At 33.1% G+C, this 17,981-nt stretch overlaps 4 protein-coding genes across 4 annotated transcripts; 2 read left to right on the forward strand and 2 right to left on the reverse strand.

The window, feature by feature from the left end:
- Positions 1-3,038: 3,038 nt before the first annotated feature.
- On the reverse strand, positions 3,039-5,879 carry LOC108780428 (UPF0047 protein YjbQ). The gene is made up of 3 exons (XM_018548133.1): positions 5,311-5,879; positions 5,009-5,145; positions 3,039-4,658 (listed from the first exon to the last, which is right to left on the reverse strand). Exons 1-3 carry the CDS (start codon positions 5,468-5,470, stop codon positions 4,443-4,445), a joined length of 513 nt encoding a protein of 170 aa, XP_018403635.1. The 5' UTR covers positions 5,471-5,879; the 3' UTR covers positions 3,039-4,442.
- Positions 5,880-8,848: 2,969 nt separating this feature from the next.
- Positions 8,849-11,171, reverse strand: Chmp1 (charged multivesicular body protein 1). Its single transcript, XM_018548106.1, has 3 exons — positions 10,887-11,171; positions 9,174-9,639; positions 8,849-8,965 (listed from the first exon to the last, which is right to left on the reverse strand). The coding sequence occupies exons 1-3, from the start codon at positions 10,906-10,908 to the stop codon at positions 8,851-8,853; spliced, it is 603 nt and encodes a 200-aa protein (XP_018403608.1). The 5' UTR covers positions 10,909-11,171; the 3' UTR covers positions 8,849-8,850.
- Positions 11,172-11,438: 267 nt separating this feature from the next.
- Positions 11,439-15,881, forward strand: LOC108780408 (recQ-mediated genome instability protein 1). Its single transcript, XM_018548105.1, has 11 exons — positions 11,439-11,623; positions 12,292-12,435; positions 12,520-12,723; positions 13,148-13,305; positions 13,379-13,672; positions 13,833-14,069; positions 14,162-14,303; positions 14,417-14,671; positions 14,844-14,939; positions 15,431-15,584; positions 15,779-15,881. The coding sequence occupies exons 1-10, from the start codon at positions 11,504-11,506 to the stop codon at positions 15,572-15,574; spliced, it is 1,794 nt and encodes a 597-aa protein (XP_018403607.1). The 5' UTR covers positions 11,439-11,503; the 3' UTR covers positions 15,575-15,584; positions 15,779-15,881.
- Positions 15,882-16,087: 206 nt separating this feature from the next.
- Positions 16,088-16,560, forward strand: LOC108780364 (uncharacterized). Its single transcript, XM_018548043.1, has 2 exons — positions 16,088-16,217; positions 16,343-16,560. The coding sequence occupies exons 1-2, from the start codon at positions 16,088-16,090 to the stop codon at positions 16,558-16,560; spliced, it is 348 nt and encodes a 115-aa protein (XP_018403545.1).
- The last annotated feature ends 1,421 nt before the right edge of the window (positions 16,561-17,981 follow it).

The following is a 17,981-nucleotide window of genomic DNA, read 5'->3' on the forward strand; positions in this document are numbered from 1 at the left end:
TTTTATCTCTTTCATGATAAATCCATTTTTGGCATATACAACAAGTGATTGGTGATTCTTATAGCTTTCACAACGCATCAAAAGGAGCCTGATCTCTAAGGATCTGTTTCTTTTTTTCCAAAGAACTTGTGAAACAAAAAAAAATCCTATAAATAAAATTTCCAGTTATAGAAAAAGAATTAAAAATAGTAATTCAATTAAATTATTTGCGAAGATCTCTGAAATTCTAGAAATCGAAAATTCAAGTTGGCATAATTTCAAATTCTAAGGATTCGAGAAACTGTACAGTAAAGTTTTTGGGAAATAATTTTCTTTAAAAAAAAAAAAAAAAAAAAAAAAAAAAAAAAAAAAAAAAAAAAAAAAAACTGAAATATAACAGAAGAAATTAAAGATTTTAAAAACAACATAATTCAAGAAGCCAAATAAAAACCGAGCTTGAAATCTATGGCTCCCCTACAGATCATGTTGAATATATAACATACCTCCTAAAATCTTGAGAATGCATCCTCATTTTGAGTTCAGCAAACCGTTATTATTTACAGTATGTGTGTGTACAGATCAAAATCGCTAATCACCTTGTCTTAAACCACTGATTGATGGTTGAATGAACTTAAAATCGCAATCGTAAGGTCGCACTAGGAGCAGAGAGGACCGAAGATAATGCGTTTTTCTGTTTTATAATGCACATAAGTCTTCTCCTCGTCTCCCCCATGCTCTCCTTTTGCGTATGTTCGAAGGGGCGACGTACAATAACCTCGACAGTGTACCATTACATCACATTGCAGTGTTTGCATTCAGCAGAGAATCAATTAGCGCTTAGTAATTCTTTAATATGATATTCCTACACTTAGATCCAGCGAAGAACCAAAGGTAAAAATCAATTATATTAAAGAATCACCAAGTGCTAACTAATTAGTTTTCTCTGCTGAACGCAGTCATTGTATTATATTTTGAGCTCCGATAATGTTTCTTTAAGCTATGTGAACTGTATAGATAGGAGGTACGGTTCACTTAATGCTACAAATGCTTCGAAATATTCAATTGACCAATCAGAAAAATTTTAGTGACCGATCAACACTTCTATTATTAAATATACAATAATATAAACAATAACATAACGCTCGTTTGTTTGCAAAGCAAAATATCAAAATTTAAGGCTTTTGAGTATTCAGTCAAAAACTACATGTTGATGGTGGTAACACCGCATTAGTTAGCGACCTGGTGAAATCGGTAGCCACACACACGAGGCCATGTTAGTGACTACTCAGGGGCCTTATAACGACCACGAGATGAGTAAATAAGATATTTAAATATTCAGTTCCAGGGAAGGTTGATCCTGCCAGCAGTCTTTTCCCTAGTTGATCCTGTCAATAGTCTTCATATTATATTTGCTATTTATTAAATGGTTAAAAAGGATCTGAATATTCACAAATATCTTATTTGCTTGTCTCGCGTGGTCGTTTTAAATTTTGAGACTTTGCTCATTTTTACAACTTTTTTAAAGCGATCTTATCATTTCATTTCATCCAAATTGTCTTTAGAAATGGCATGCAAGAAAAATTATACTAATATATTATATTGACATTTGTAGCATCAAGTAGACCGTAACAAGAGACATACTTTACATTGACCTAGTTTACATCGTGCACCTAATACGGATATTAACTAATAACTTTCTATCGAATTATCTTAATTTCGGCGATATGTGTAAACATATACATGATATGTGTATTTAATTTATTGTTTTGATGTATATTATACCAATTTAGTACATCCTTTAAATATATTGCTAGAATTAAGATAATTCAATAGAAAGTTACTAGTTAATACTCATTAATCAAATGCTCGGTGTAAAAGGGGTTAATAAAAGCATAGGTCCATTTAGGACGCAATCCACTTGGCATTACAAATGTTTCGATGCATTTGGTTGACCAATCGAAAGAATTTTATTGATTGATCAATCAAAAAATCCTTCGAGACATTTGTAGTATCAAGTAGACTGTAGCCTTAAATATTTAATGGACGACGCGTATTTTTCTTCTTGCACGCCTATATACGTTGAGAATTAACGACTAAACAACGACGTCTGTTTTGCTTGTCTGCTAGCTCATTCGCTGCAGCAAGCTTATAGTAAATAGCAGTTAATAACATCATGTAAGTGTAAATAGCTGTGTCGGTTCGTCGCGAAGACCCCTTCAGATTTTTCTTTCCGATGACCGTCAGAGCGAAAAAGAAAACACAAGAATCATGCATACTTATTCAAAGCCTCAAGGACTGAAAGTGACTAGAACTTTTTACATTTCTCCAAGAGATCAAAGGCAAAAAATTCAAAGATTCTCCTGAAACCGCACTATCTTTGCGACGATCCAACATTACAATTCATCGCAGTGCTGGATCTTTTAAAAACGATATCTTAGGTACTTCCGACTTCTAGAACAAGTGATCTTTCGATAGTCGAGAATTAATTGCGCTGATTCTTTATTTTAAAAATGTGTTTAATATTAATAAATAGTATCTCGTAACGCAAAACAATTTCGTAGTTTGCAAATGTTTTAATACCGTAAACTAATAAAATCGCTGAGTTTATTGTAACTCAACGGGGCAGTATATAATAGTTGCTGTGGTCTACTGAAAGAAAATATGATTGAGAATATGATCAATTTTTCGAGTATACAAGCAATATTGCTTCAATTATACAGAACGTTATAAAATTCAAACATGCCTTCAGCAGAAAAGTTTGCAAGGAATTAAGTAACAAGAAGTACATGCAATATTATAATATCAAGTAATAATTTTGGAATATAAAGATATATAATTTGATCAAATCATAAGTTGTTAAAGAGTGGAATAAGATGTACGATAGCATTAATGTACAATTTTTAGCAACCATTAACACTATTCAACACATGATTCATAGAGATGAATCTCTCTTACTACAGTTCACAATTGATAAAATCTCTAAACTGTCATATTAAAAAAATTGTTACTCGAAAAAAGTATCACTTGTTATGACTTGTCATTACTTGGTTTTTCGCCAATTTTTATCTTGCGGTATTTATATACCTAATTTTTTGCGCACTCTGGGTATGCGCTATAATTCACGTAGGACTGTATAATCGCGCTATGTGCCCATGAGATATAACATATCCTATAACTTTAGCGGAAACGCGCACAGGTAAGAGTATCATAGCTCCTTCCCCTTATATACATATACACACCCCCAATGAAAACATCAGTATTCACGAGCGATTAATTTAGAGCTTTTAATCATTTTTTAAAGCGGTTTAGAAAGTGTGCAACGCGTACCTTACACTCTCTCACTCTTATTTATCTTGCTTTTTTTTTTAATTCCTTCTCTTTTTGTTTCTCATTTTCCAACAGTTCGAAACTAGCAGAGTGTAAAAAAGGATGCTGTGAATCCTCGCACGGCTGCTCATATTCGTTAACTTTATTTATACAAAAGATTTCCTAAATAAAGCTATGTAAATTCGGAGTATTGGACGCGTTTCCAGAATGCATAAATTTGTGTGTTCTTTCCCTTCTCTTTCTCTCTTTTTTTTTCCTCAAATTGCTTTCCTTCGAGTGTCTTTCTTGCTTCTTGCTTTCTTCTCTCTTCAAGAACGAAGCGGAAGAGTGCTGGATATTTGCATTTAATTCGTTTTGTTTACATAAGACACGTGCAATACACGCATCCGCCGTGGCAGTTTTTTCCTCATTTCTCTGTTCTCTATCTCTTCATATCCATCTATTTTATTATTATTATTACTATTATTATTATTGTATGTTGTGAATGTCCAACGTGATAAGTACAAGCTAAAGAAAATGCCAAAAATGAAAAACGAGGGAAGCATTTTGAGTTGTTGCAAAGATTTTAGCTTCCAAGTTCTCGGAACAGAAACAGCTTTAAAAGATCTTAGTCTTTTGTATCTTCAAATGCAAAACGTTTTACATCTCAATGTGACGATTTTTCGAAAAAGTTCCCTTAAAATGTGACTTGCTGAATTGTAAGAATAGCATCCAGGTTGAAAACCTTAGGTCGTCCCATGGATCCCTCTGTCTAGGAAACTTTCGCTGATTTTTAGCCACAGACAATTCCAACGGCTCATCATCACATGATTGAAAAAGAATTTTCATGCAAAACAATAACGGAGACACAAATAAAATCCTAAAGCACATACACGCGCGCACACAAGTCTTGAACGATGCACGATCTCCGGTCTGTTCACTCGATGATTGACGCGAAACATCAAGGACACGGTCGATCGCTACTGACGGTGGTTATCCCCGAGCGATAGGTAAGTCCGCGAGGTATCCGGCTTATTCCTCCTCAATAGATTGTACTCTTAGAAGTTGACTAGGACTTAAAGCGGCTGCTAGCTCGAGTTGCTTGAGGTGGACGCACGCGGCTGACGCTTGCCACGCCTTCGGGGGTGCGAGTGGTCCTAGCTGCTGGTAGACGCGATAGGACTAACTGGGCTCAGGGGACTGCGCGCCGAATCCCTCAAGACACCAGTCAATGTTACTAGTAGCTTACGACTACCAGCGTGATCACGATGTTCACCTAACCAAATGCCCTGCCATGTGCCCAATGCTAGCTTGCCATCGGTGATTGGGATGCTCAGTGAAGAGCCCAAAAAACAAGCCTTCACATGTGCCGGCTGTGAAACATTTCGAAATATTCAGTATCCTCTTCTTTGATCACCTTATTCATGAGTGTATAACGTGTATAATAAATATATAATAAACGTCACAGAATTGTGATTCTCTTCTGTCAAAATTTTTGACCAAATCAATCTAAATAAATAATTAACACAATGAGAGAGAGAGAGAGAGAGAGAGAGAAAATAACATTAAAGTCAATATATTTGGGATTATATCCTATAAATAAAATTTGATCTATACTAGATTATTCATTACAGTAGGGACTTTGAAAGCACAATATAACTTTTCAAAGTTAAAAGAAAAACATTTATCAGAAAAGAAATATTTTCAGAGGCATAACACTTACCATATCGTCAGGTCCTTCACAACTATGCCTGTACTCCAAACCTTCAGGAACTATTTTGTTAAGCATCATTTCCATATCATCCCTCACATCTGGATCCCAGCTCTCGTTTAACGCTAAACTAGCCGAGGTATGTAGAACTACAGAAAAAAAATCAAATTCGACATTTATCGTATTACAGAGAAAAAGCTCGCTCGCTCTTTTTCATAATACAAGTATATGTCTGAATGAACATGAATACTGAAAATAAAACTCGATCAGTTAATCTACCAAAGCAAGTACAGATCAGATAGTTGAATACTCACTTTGGAGATGACAGAGACCAATGGAAAACTGGCAGAGCTCAGGTACCTGCCTGAGAATCTCCTCGGTGACTAAATGAACGCCTCGGTGTTGCGGTCTAAGATTAATCTTGGCCTGGAACCAACCGGATCCGATCTGAATACCACGGTTGGAGGAGGCCATGGCTGCACACAGAGGTGAACGAAGTGCGAAGGCAAGTAGAAAGGGGGAGGAAAAGACTCGGGACGGCCTCTTCGAGTGCACGCCAATCGTCGACGAAACGGTGCCGGTGAGTTGATTCCAAATGGCCGATGCGGAATCCTATTTAGCGATGATTTAGAATGATTTGTCGCGTGCACCACGACCTAATCCACCGAGCGTTCGAGCCGCAAAAGAAGAATAGGTTAGGTTAGGTTAGGGATAAGAAAGAGACACGGAGAAGAGATGGACGAAGAGAACGAAAGAGGGGTGGGGGGGAAGGAGGAGGAGACGAACAGTAGGACAAAAGGGAGGGGTAACGATTCGGGCGCTCGACTGCGCTCAACGCAGCGCGATCGGCACGCGCGTCACACGAACGAGCACGCACACAGCGCAAGCGAGCACTGCATGTCCCCGCACCGTGGTCCACACACAAAGCACGAGAGGCCGAAATGGGACGACGCATGCACGCACATACACGCACGCCTCGTTACTCACTCAGTGTCACCACACTCACCTCTACACCATCAGCGTCCGACAGACGGTTAACGGACGGTGGATTATGACTGCAGCAACATCACGAGATTGTGTCAACAGATGTGACTCGTGAGGGGCATACGGCGTGTCGGCGTGGAACGGCAAACGGCATGTGCCGTGCCCTAGCCTAGCCCTTCTTTGGCGAGTGATTGCAAATGGCGGCGAGCGACTAGCGAGAGTCTACCGCACGAGATACAATTTTTATCATTATTTTTTTTGTCGAAATTTAAGTGATTAAGGGCCGATTGTTCCATTCTTTCGGTAAAGTTTACCTGTTAGGTAAATCTGGCAATCCGCGCACGTGATTATGGGTATAATCTTGCTACTTACCTAACAGGTAAACTCAGGGTGACAAGTAACGTGTTATTTGTAACATCGTTACCGTTAGAAGTTATTTTTTTCGGTAACGGATAGGTAATGTTGCATTTTCTTCGGAGTAACGGTCATGGTAACGCAGTTACATTTTTGGAGTAATGGTAACAATTTCACTATAGTTTTATCGTTACTTTATTTCTACGTATAAAAGTTTTTTAGTCATAATTAAAGTTATAGAAAACAGAGATGAGACATTAAAAGGATAGATCTGATTAGCTTTCTTAATCACGTAATCACGACGCCTTTTTCACATTGTAATTCACACATATAGGCTATGTTTCGTTTCACGTATTATGCACATGACATTTTATCTTTTTTTAATATTTCGGACAAAAATAATAAGTTTTAAGATATTTAACTATTACAATTTATTTTTTACAAATTTGATTAAATTATATTACAGTGAAAAATGTTTAATTAAATATGCTGATTCATTAATCCTTTAAAGAGAAGAGGACGTTTCTGTTCAATGTCATAGAAGATGATGAGCAAAAATTTTAATTTTAATTTTAATTGCGCATTAAAAGAATTTGCGTTCAGCAAACTCAACAATTTTACAACTGTTTTATGATTCTTCACTGAGATAGGACTATTCCTTTAGATCTAAAAGTATAATCCAATCAGCGAGGACGAATCATAAAACGGTTGCCAAGCTGCGTTTTTAAGTCCAATAAAATTTTGGCGCGCAGTTCAAAAAGACTACAAATATGGTATATGTGTATCTACACACATATATATATATATATATAGTATGTATATATATATGTATATAATTTTTAATTAGATTTCGCTCGTTTTTTGTAATGCAAAGTATAAAGAAAAAAAATTGTGAGAGGATCAATCGGACACAGGGCAAAATAAGGAAGACATATTCTCCCAAAGAAATTCAAAATTGGTTGAATCTTTATTCCAGCACACAGAACAAAAAAGAAAACGTCTCGTCGCATCTCCAGTCCAGGAGAAATACGAATAATCGTATCGCACCAATTGATTCGCCGCCATAACGAAAGTTTGTCTCGAGAACTCTTGAACCGCCATCTCACAACTGCCGCTTGGTTCAAAAGCTTCTCTCATAAAATAAAAATATATAAATGTATAAAAATAATATCGAACGTTTCGGTACTCACAGGTCTTTTTTTAGCGATTCATAAAAATGTTTCGATGTCGACGAGATAAACGCATCATCTTACGGTTAAAAATCTCAAAATCTTCAAGAGTTTATTAGATTGTCATACCAGCACAATACCACACCATGTCGCTTTGAGTTTCGAAACGTTTAATATTATTCTTATATTTTTTTAATATTTTTATTTTATGTCGTTTCTTACAATTAGTAATGATTAAAAAGCTCAATACCGCTCGATTTATACTGTTTTTTCTTTATACTTTGCATAATTTTTAATTGAATGAAAAAAATATTTAAGCGTCAAAGATTCAGTTTCTTTATGGGCCTTTAATTCTCATTTCTTATTAGATGTGCTCTCACATGTACAATATCTCTCTTAATAAAATTTTTGTCATTCTTATTATTGTTTAAAATAACACTTTGTATATGCCAGCGTTACATGAATGATTCAATAAAACAACAAAGTTGTACTAGAAAAAATTAAAAAAAAAAGATGAAACCTGTATGTAATAAAAAAAATTAAATGCATAAATTATTCATAAAATTGTATTTTTTTATTTACAATTACCTAGTTTTAGAATAATCTTCAAAAGAGAGTTCATGAATAGTAAATATTTATTTCCTATTTGCATAATGTACAACTGATTCTTAAGTGAAAGTATTTCGTAAAATTGCATTTCACGATTACAAATTGCATGAACAATATATACAATAAGTTTATTGTTAAAATTAATTTTATATGTTGAATAATTTTTTACTTTTACATTTCAGAGGAAGTAGTTAAATAATTATGTATTTTAGTTAATTTTTATGAAAAGTAAAATCTTGTAAAATCATAAGTCTTAAAATACGAATAACAAAACATCTATTGTTTATATATGGATTTGTTATTTCATCAATAAGCTAATGTAGTCAATAACATTTTTATATAATGCACTCACTAAAACCTAATATTTACCACATGTAAACTATCAGGCTGCTTTAAGTTTAAAAATGCTTCCTTATTTTTCTTATTTGTTTTGCCTTAAAGTTCCGAAACCAATAGGTGTAGTAAACCTTAAACCTTAAAAAGCTAACTACTCAAAAAGTCGATTATTCTTTTTATACTTATTTTTTTCAACTGTAATTGATCAATCTCTTAAAAATCAAGGTTTATTTTATACCAATAATGTTTTAGAATTTATGGTATATTAATGACTTATACTATATTAAAGTTTAGAAATGTATTATCATAAGATACTACGATAATTACTGTAACAATATTAGAAATATATTATATTTATGGAACATTTAATTATAATATAATATACATTAAAGCAGTTTGTCATTATTCCCTAAGTCGTGCTAATCTCTGTGTTAATTCATCTTGCTCTTGGCTTACTGCTGTTGAAGTACCAATACTGCCTAGTTGACCTGATGGGAGTTCCATGTTCAATTCCAATCTGCACAAAAATATAGTCAAATAATTTTATACCTATCCAATAAATATAATTTTTTTCAAATACAGTTTAAAGTGATACAATTTTTTGTTTATTTTAAATAAATAATAAAATTGAAATAATATTCCTCTGTGTATATATAAGACAACTAATGCTTTTTGTTTCAACTATAAAAAAAAACTTGAAATAGCATATAGAAATAGATTCTTACCCAGCTTCGTCTGCAACTTGCTGCATTAGAGAATCTACATCATTCTGGGGTACATTAGTAGTCGTGGTTTGTGACATAGCATTCTCCATGTATGAACTTTGCACATCTAGATCCTCAAACTGGCTCTCAAATTTGTCCATAAGACCAGAGATCTTCTCTAAGTTCATTGATTTCATAGCAGCGTCCATAGCTTTGACTACACCAGCCATGGATTGAGTAACTTTGCGAGTCGTCAATGCAGTTTGCACTCTACTAGCTACTGCATCCACTCTAGCGCTCATTCTGAGATAATTCAAGGCCTGATTCTTCTGTCGAATTGCATTTTCTGCATGAATACGAGCGCCCTCCATGTTACCCTTTTGTATCGCCTTCTTGATCTTCGTCTTCTCTATTTTCTCTTCCTTCTCGCATTTCTTTGAGTTTCTTTCCAACTCCTTCACTGCAAACTTTAAATTAAATAAGTTCTCTGTATTTTTGCTATTAAGGAAATTTCTTGTTTAAAAACTGGAAAAAATTATAAGTCAGTAGTAATTCATAGCTCAATTTCAGGGATGGAAGTTATTATTTTATTACTTTTTATAATAATATTTGATGTTGCAATTTTTTATGATATACTATAATGATAGTTATAAGTTAAGGCTAAAAAAGTCATTTTAAAAGGTAACTTGTGTCATTATGCACTTTCTTGCTGAAAAAAGTAATTTGTTAGCAGTAACAAGTAACGACTGAAAAATAACAAGTTATAAATGCCAAGTTAATTTCTTCAGTAACGAGTGAGTTCTCTAACTCGTTACAAGTATAATAATTGAGTAACTTTTCAATTTTTACACTATAGTTATACAAAAAATTTATTGTAAAATTATTATTATTATTATTATAGAGTAATAAGGAAAGTTACAGTATTACTTCCATTTCCTATTCAATTTTATACTTAAGATCATTTTAAGTATGATTTGAAGACGATACATAAAACTTGTCTTTACAGCTTAATTTCTTGCATTTAGCTTTTTTTTTCTCCAATTTGAAAAGAAAAGGAAGACAGATAAATCTTGTAAAAAATTCAGCTACAAAAAACAGCACAAATAGACTAAGTCAAGATAACATCAGAATAATATTAAGATGAAAAAATGACTAAAAAATAACTTTTAATGAATATTTTGATATCGTAATGACTTGTTCTGCTTAAGAGACTATAGTTATGGCGTTAAATAGTTAAATGTTAAAATGATCAAATATAGACAAGACAATCCTTTAAATAAAAAATCAGATTGGATATATATATATATACATATATATCATTAAATATATCATTAACCATTCCAAATATAGATATGTATAAGAATATATTATACAAAATTAAGATTTTTAGATTTATCAAATCTTATTGGCATATCTTTTGAAGACACTTTGGGATTCGGATTTCACATAGGTTATGTTTAGATTCCCCACTCGTGTGCTTCCCAAGTATCATGTCATTCTTGTTTAACTTTCGGTAAATAACAAAGATGAAGTAATACCTGGGTGGCACTCAAGTAGGAGTCTGCACATAGCCCTGGGTGTTCCTAAATGTCATGTCATCCTTGTTGTTTACCAAACATTAACCAAGGATAATACCAGAGGAGCACTCAGATAAGAATCAAAATACGAATTTAATTTTGTAAAAAAAACACTAACAAGGAGATTCCGACGCACAATTATAAATTCAAAGGATACTTTCCATCTGAGAGACGGACATAGTTGATTGTTCGGCCCCCGTTGTGATGAGAACACAATTTTAAAACTTCAAAGGTAAGATGCGTTGCCCAGCTTTAACGTCGATCTTTGCTGATAACGTGTAAGGTATAAAACAGAAAAATAGCGTAATTTGTCACAAAAAAGTCCGTACATACAATGAGACGTTACGTGAACTTTAAAGAATGTAAAAATGCTATCTTTTGATTGACATGACGAATCTTCTCCCAGGATCTACTGCATGCAGTTCTTCTACACTTCCAGTTCTAGGACTCAGATCAGATGAACTCAAATAGTTGGAAGGGATAACATGATTGTATGCGCAGTTCAGTCAAACCTGTTACTTGTGCATTCTTCTAGATGTAAAATTCTAATTGGATGATCTAAAAGAATATAATGACGCTTGTTTGTCTCTATTTGTGTCATCAAATGAAAAATACCCTAGCCTAGGTCTGTTCGCGTTGCTTGCACTTTTTGCACTAAATCCAGCATCGGTAGCAATACTAGCATCTGCCTTCATTCCTAATAAGCATGCGTAAATCTCTTGTAATGATAAGAAATAATATTCATTGAGAAATTGTAAATTGTCATCACGCGAAATGAATGAGAGTTTACTGCAGCGGATAAAAAACCAATTAAACGCAAAATTTTATGTGATGAATGAAACATGGCTAAGAGATTGTATCGAATTCTTCGTTAGAGACAAAGTTCCTCGTGAAGTATGTTATGAATTAAATGTCAAATGTTATTGAGTGCATTTTTCTTAATGCATCAGTTTAACTTTATTTAATATTCGGTGAACGATAAAATAGTACATTATATACACAAAGCAGAATTCACCGATTTCTATTGTTTTACATGTATCATTATTATTAATTAAAATTCGGGAATATGCCAATATACTTGTAATTATTTTGAGCCTTCAGACAAGAAAACATTGGGAGAAAAATTGAGAGAAATGTTTTGTTACAACACTTAGCTTTTAACTCATCAAATAAAATTTTGTATAATTTGTTTTAATAAAAATGAAAATTGTAAAGATATTTTAAAGATTTTTAATATTTGTGTTACTCTGTATATAATTTAATGCTTGAAATATATTTGTATTGCAAATGCAAAATCAGTTTATAAAAAATTACAGTAGAAAAAAGAGAACTTACCAATTGTTATACAATATTAAACAATATCTCTTATTGAATGTTAAATTCTCTCAATGTTAAAACTATAATTTATATAATGACACACAGTTGCTAATATAGAAAGTTTCAATTTTTGCTTCAACTAATTTTAATGTGGAATTAGAATTTTTATTGTCTATATTGGCAAATGTAATTATATTAATTATTGATAAGTAATAAGTAATAACTTTTATTGATTATTGTTACAGATGATAGATAAGCACATTTTTGAATTTGTCGAGTGCCAATGGCAACTGAGTGATCTACGAGAGATTAGCAGTGAGAATGGATGTTTGCCAAAGAATCTGGTACAACAAACACATGTTGTATTAACTGGTACCTATATTCTCCAGGTGAGCTCTTTATGATATTCTTATCACAGCATATATTTCTTACCTTAGATGTCCAAATATGTAGACTATCTGGTATGAGTATAGGTAGACAAGATGTATGATATCGCGAGCTCCAAATATAAGCAACTCTGTGAAATTCGTAAAGTCAACAATGAAAACCTGGAAATAACTGACAAAGAGAAGCCGATGGAATGGCAGCCTAAAGCTAGAAGGATGATACAACTTTATCTAACTGATGGAGTACAAGATGTCACTGCGATAGAATATAGTCCACTTAAACAAATAACTGTATAACTTTTCTCATTGTTGCAAATAGATGTTGACAATCCTACTAAAAAAAAATTGTCACAAAGCAACATAACGAAATCACATGTAATAAAATTAAAATATGTAAATCCCATAACGGATTATTCCAAATCAGTACATGATTTTTTGAAATCACCTAATTTGAAAAGTTACATGATGGTATGTTTTTTTCTATTTCTATTGTTTAATTATTTAAAATTCGATAACTCTTTCTCTATAAAATCATATGATAAATGAAATTATTTCTAATCGTATGATTTTTCAAATTACATGATTTTAAAAAATTATTGATTTGGGACAATCCGTTATATGATTTACTTGTTTTAACTACATGATTTCATTATGTAACTTTGTGACGTGATTTTTTTCAACAGGGTATATCTAGATTAAAAATGTTTCTTTGCAGGATATATTACTTCCTGGCTATAAAGTAATGATAATTGGCCCTGTCCACTGCAGACGTGGTGTTATTCTCCTAGAAGATAGTAAGTATAAGGAAGTTGGTGGAGAAGTGGACACTCTATTGAAATCCAACGCACTGGAAAATGTCTTGGCAAGGGCTCTGTAAGATTTGGTCCAATTTTGAACTTCTTGGCTTTTGGTTTTTGATTTATATATCTATTCAATTGTTGTTTAGAGGAGAACCAGAAAACCCCGATCCATATAACGATAATGGATTACCCAAGATCACAAATCAGAATGTTCAGAGCTCAGCATCTAATTCTAACAACAATGACAGTTTCTTCGATGATGACTTTGAAGAAGCTGTTGACTTGGAAGCAGTGACAGCAATCGAACGACGAAGCCAAGAAATCAATGCCGTTCAAGAAAGCTTTAGAAATACGTGTAGTCGCAAAGAAGTAGCTAGAAAAGAAACAAGTGAAGTTATGGAAATGTTAGATGATATAGACTTTGAACCCTTAGAGGATTGGTAAGTGCAATTTCTTAATATAAATTTAATTTAGATAATAATTGATATCGCGTTTTTAATTATACAAGAATTTGTTTTAAAATTCACAATTTTTCTTATATAAAAATAAATTTTGAAATGTCACCTAATTTTATTATAATAATTTAAGCAATCGTTTTAGGTCTAATAATTCTTCAGTAAGATCTTCACGGGCATCGTCATCACTAATGAAGACTAAGAAAATTGACAAAGATGATATAATGATAGTTGAACAAATGTCAACTTCCATTCACAATTCTCACAGCAAATTACCGCTTTCTACGAAATCTATTCCGAATCAAAATGTTTCAGAATTTCCTGATGACGATTTTGACTTAGATGATTGCGACGTCATAATTAACACAAAGAAATCGCAGAGGTTTTTTATCCATTTTTGTTATGCATCTTCATATTACTTTCACTATTTATTATTGGGTATCTATTATTTATTTTTTATTCAACGTTTTTTAGTCAACAAGGTGAAAATCCTTTAAAGAATAAAACCAAAACATGTCTTTCGTTAGAAACGTCTACAAAATTGACAAATTGTAATACTCCAATACAAGTTAAGGAAAGTACATCCATAAAAGCGGCACAAAACGAGAAATCAATGGTATACTATGTATATTTATAATATAATATTATTTTTTATGAATAATTCTTATATATATATTTTTTAATTGAAACTGCTTTCATGTCTTATTTAATTTCATAATTTTGCTGAAGGTAAACACTTTGAGAACGATACAGCAAGTGCCTAAGACTAAAACTATTTCCGACTTTATCAAGCCTCGACCAATTCCCAAAACCTATGATGTTTTGCGCGATGTCTTACGCGAGCCTATCACGGGAAAAATATACAGAACAGTGAGAGGTCAGGTGAAGAATCATTCGACGTTAACGAAACAGGGTACATGTTGGTCGGTAACAGCACTGATCGCAGATTGCACTTCCAATGTAGAAGTTTGTTTCGATTCTGAGGTACGTGTGAAATAAAACGATTTCTTAAGGCTTTTATTGCAATTATTTATTATGACATTAGAGAGAAATCATGAGAATCTTTTTTTCTCGTTTTTTTCTCGTGTGATTTGTCTATAACAAAAGTCCTGACATTGATGTCTTCAATAAATGTGAATTACTAAAATGGTTTTAGATTCTAGAGGGTTTCCTCGGATTCACCGTACAGGAATTTTTGCAGAAAAAGAAACTTGCTAAGTCAGATCCTCAAATAAATAACGAATTACGATTGGTAAGATGAATACCTATATTCAATATATTATATATACACTTCTCAACAAAATTGAAGAATCACTTGTTGCACCTTGCAAAAATAGGCAAATTTCAAAATAAAATAACTTCGTCAAATTCTTCATTTATGTTTACGTAACTTTATGGAATATCAGTAATACGGTTTATTATAGTACAGGTCTGGAAAGTAGAGATTTCAAGCTTTAAAATGTTTTTTTTTAAATCTCGATACGATGATTTTTGATGAAACTATTTTATCATGAAATGTACTTATTTTTGTAGGGTGGAACAAGTGATCCTTTAATTTTGTTTAATTTAATTTTGTTTGAGAAGTGTATATATTTAAAATATACATATATATATATTCAATATATATATTGAATATATATTATATAAATATATTCAATATATATATTGAATATATATTATATAAATATATTCAATATAGTAATTGTTAAGGATAATACTCTGTGTTAAATCTAAATTTTTCAGAGTCTACGCAAGACACAACATGAGATACAGAATTTAGATGCATTGTTGAAATTGGAATTAGCTCAGGATCAAATGCCTAAAATCGTTGGTATCACGCAGTTGACTCCACAACAGAAGGAAGACCTTAATAAAAGATCTGTATGAAATAAAATATGTAAGTTGCAAGAGATACTTAATTAATTTTTCAAAAATATTCGATACCTTTTACAAACACAGCATAATGCTGCAATCAAAACTATAAATAATAATTGCGAAAAATTGTAATTTTAAATTAGATTTAAGAATTAATTTATTAAATATTTTTGTACAATTTATTATAACTGTTACTTGTAATAAATATTTCAACAGTTGGTATAAAGTGAACATACGTCACTCTCCTATATGTTCTATTAGTATAATCGAAGATATGTGTACAGGCTCTGAGAATAAATAATAAACAAAAATGCATAAACCAATTAAATGCATAAACCACCACACCCTCTCTCTACTACTCACCCCGTAATGCAGCGTTCGAACAAAGAATTGCGATCAAGTTTTTTTTGAAACTCAGCAAGACGGCAAGTCTATCGGTGGCACAAGGCTTTTTTAGAATGTCCTGAAGAGATCAGCGATAAAGCCCGCGCTGGACGGCCATCAACGACCACCACCGACGAAAATATGACGCGTGTGAGAGCTAGAACTTCTGAACTCAGACCGTCGTTTGAGTGTTCGTTTGGTGGCACAAATATTAAAAATTCCAAAAAGTACTGGTCACGAGATTGTAACAAACAATTTGCAAATGCGAAAAGTGTGTGCGAAAGTGGTGCCCAAAAGTGGTAACGGACGACCAAAAATTGCGCCGAGTTGAAACATGCGAGAAACTTTGGGACTTGTGTGAAAATGATCCTTATTTTTTAAACAATGTTATCACAGGTAACAAAACTTGGGTGATTGAGTACGACCCCGAAACAAAAAGGCAAAGTGCCGAATGGCACACCACGGCGTCCCCTCACCCCAAGAAGGCAAGAATGAGCAAGTCAAAGGTCAAGACCATGCTCATTGTGTTCTTTGACATCAGGGGGCTCGTCCACCATGAGTTTGTACCACATGGTAAAACCGTCGACGCCAAATTCTACGTGGAAGTGCTCTAGAGACTCAAACGAAAAGTTCATCGCGTCCGGCCTGACATCGCAGACGATTGGAAACTTCAACATGACAACACGTCATCCCACAGCGCCTTCCTCGTGACCTGTTTCCTGGCCAATTCAAAGGTTCCTCAACCAGCCTATAGTCCTGACGTGACTCCCGCAGACTTCTTTTTGTTTCCGCGCTTGAAAACTCCTATGAAAGGACATCATTTTAGGACGGTTGACAAAGTCAAAGAGGCTTGCACCAAGGCTTTAAAGAACATTCCGAAAGAGGCCTACTGTGACGTCTTTGATACTTGGAAATCTCGCTGGAATCGACGCAGGAAGAGATTATTTTGAATCCTTTTAATGTGTTGTACCGATCTAGTCAATAAATTTTTTTTAATCAACTCATTGACATTACTTTTCGGACAGACCCTGTAGGCTTGCCATGGCTCTTACTCGACAGACTGTATATTTTTTAAATCATTTTTTTTAAATATATTTCTGATATATCTGTATTTTAAAAAGAAAGTAATATCTTAAAAAAATCATATCATAAAAATGAAAAGATCAAGCCATGTTCAAAAAAAGATGCTCAAAAATTTAAAACTATTTATCTAATAATAATATATTACCATGAAAAGTAACTAATATATTATTAATTAAAGGTGCCAGTTCAAAGTGAACATAATAAAGTGTATGCAACTTTCGGCCGATTTTCGAATCGACTCCGCTGTCCCCCTCACATCGTCGCTTCGCGCACAGTCCAAATGCCGCTCGACTATCGTGTCAGTTACTTTTCATGTCATTTTATTCTCAATTGTTCTCTATTAACATTTTTTTATTAGGGATCTATTTTAAAATTTGATTTAAAACATTAAAAATTAGTTTCTTGACGTATTTTTACGCAAAGAAATTACGTTCACTAAAAGAGAACAAATTCTGATTAACGAATTGCATGATCATAGCATTTATTAACTAATACATACAATTGATCATCGCGCAGTGGTACATTTTTGTCTCAACTCATTGTTTATCCTCATTAATTTTTTTTCTCTCACTTATTCATACTTTTTCGTCACTCACACGCATGTATATTCTCTCTCGCATTCTTGTCTTCTCATTTATTCAAGGTGTTAACAAGTTCACAATTTTTCAGTTAATATCATTATTTTTATTGTTACAATAGATTTATGCTTATTGCACGCTTCTCCGTGATATAAAATTCATTCCCTTCTCTCTTTCTCTCTCTCTCTCTCTCACATACGCACGCACATACACGCACATACACACACGCGCGCGCACACACACATTCCTTCTGTTTTCTTATTCTAACTCTCTTGAGATATAAAATAAATTGTTGAAACACGCATCGATGATTCTGTCTCTAAGGAGGATCTGCAAATAAATTGTTTAAATAACAATAATTTAAATATAAATAT

Source organism: Cyphomyrmex costatus, unplaced genomic scaffold, assembly GCF_001594065.2.
Source record: "Cyphomyrmex costatus isolate MS0001 unplaced genomic scaffold, Ccosl1.0 scaffold70, whole genome shotgun sequence".
NCBI lineage: Eukaryota > Metazoa > Arthropoda > Insecta > Hymenoptera > Formicidae > Cyphomyrmex > Cyphomyrmex costatus.

Excerpts from the sequence above, each read along its gene's own strand:
- LOC108780428 (XM_018548133.1), bottom strand. The coding sequence starts at position 5,470 with ATGGCCTCCTCCAACCGTGGTATTCAGATCGGATCCGGTTGGTTCCAG. Across the intron at positions 5,146-5,310 it reads TGGTCTCTGTCATCTCCAAA|TTCTACATACCTCGGCTAGT; the intron begins GTGAGTATTCAA and ends TTTTTTCTGTAG. Across the intron at positions 4,659-5,008 it reads GTGAAGGACCTGACGATATG|CCGGCACATGTGAAGGCTTG; the intron begins GTAAGTGTTATG and ends AATGTTTCACAG.
- Chmp1 (XM_018548106.1), bottom strand. The coding sequence starts at position 10,908 with ATGTCCGTCTCTCAGATGGAAA. Across the intron at positions 9,640-10,886 it reads GTCCGTCTCTCAGATGGAAA|AGAACTTATTTAATTTAAAG; the intron begins GTATCCTTTGAA and ends GCAAAAATACAG. Across the intron at positions 8,966-9,173 it reads CAAGTTGCAGACGAAGCTGG|ATTGGAATTGAACATGGAAC; the intron begins GTAAGAATCTAT and ends ATTTTTGTGCAG.
- LOC108780408 (XM_018548105.1), top strand. The coding sequence starts at position 11,504 with ATGAATGAGAGTTTACTGCAGCGGATAAAAAACCAATTAAACGCAAAA. Across the intron at positions 12,436-12,519 it reads CTGGTACCTATATTCTCCAG|GTAGACAAGATGTATGATAT; the intron begins GTGAGCTCTTTA and ends GTATGAGTATAG. Across the intron at positions 13,306-13,378 it reads AATGTCTTGGCAAGGGCTCT|AGGAGAACCAGAAAACCCCG; the intron begins GTAAGATTTGGT and ends ATTGTTGTTTAG.
- LOC108780364 (XM_018548043.1), top strand. The coding sequence starts at position 16,088 with ATGACGCGTGTGAGAGCTAGAACTTCTGAACTCAGACCGTCGTTTGAG. Across the intron at positions 16,218-16,342 it reads ACAATTTGCAAATGCGAAAA|GTAACAAAACTTGGGTGATT; the intron begins GTGTGTGCGAAA and ends ATGTTATCACAG.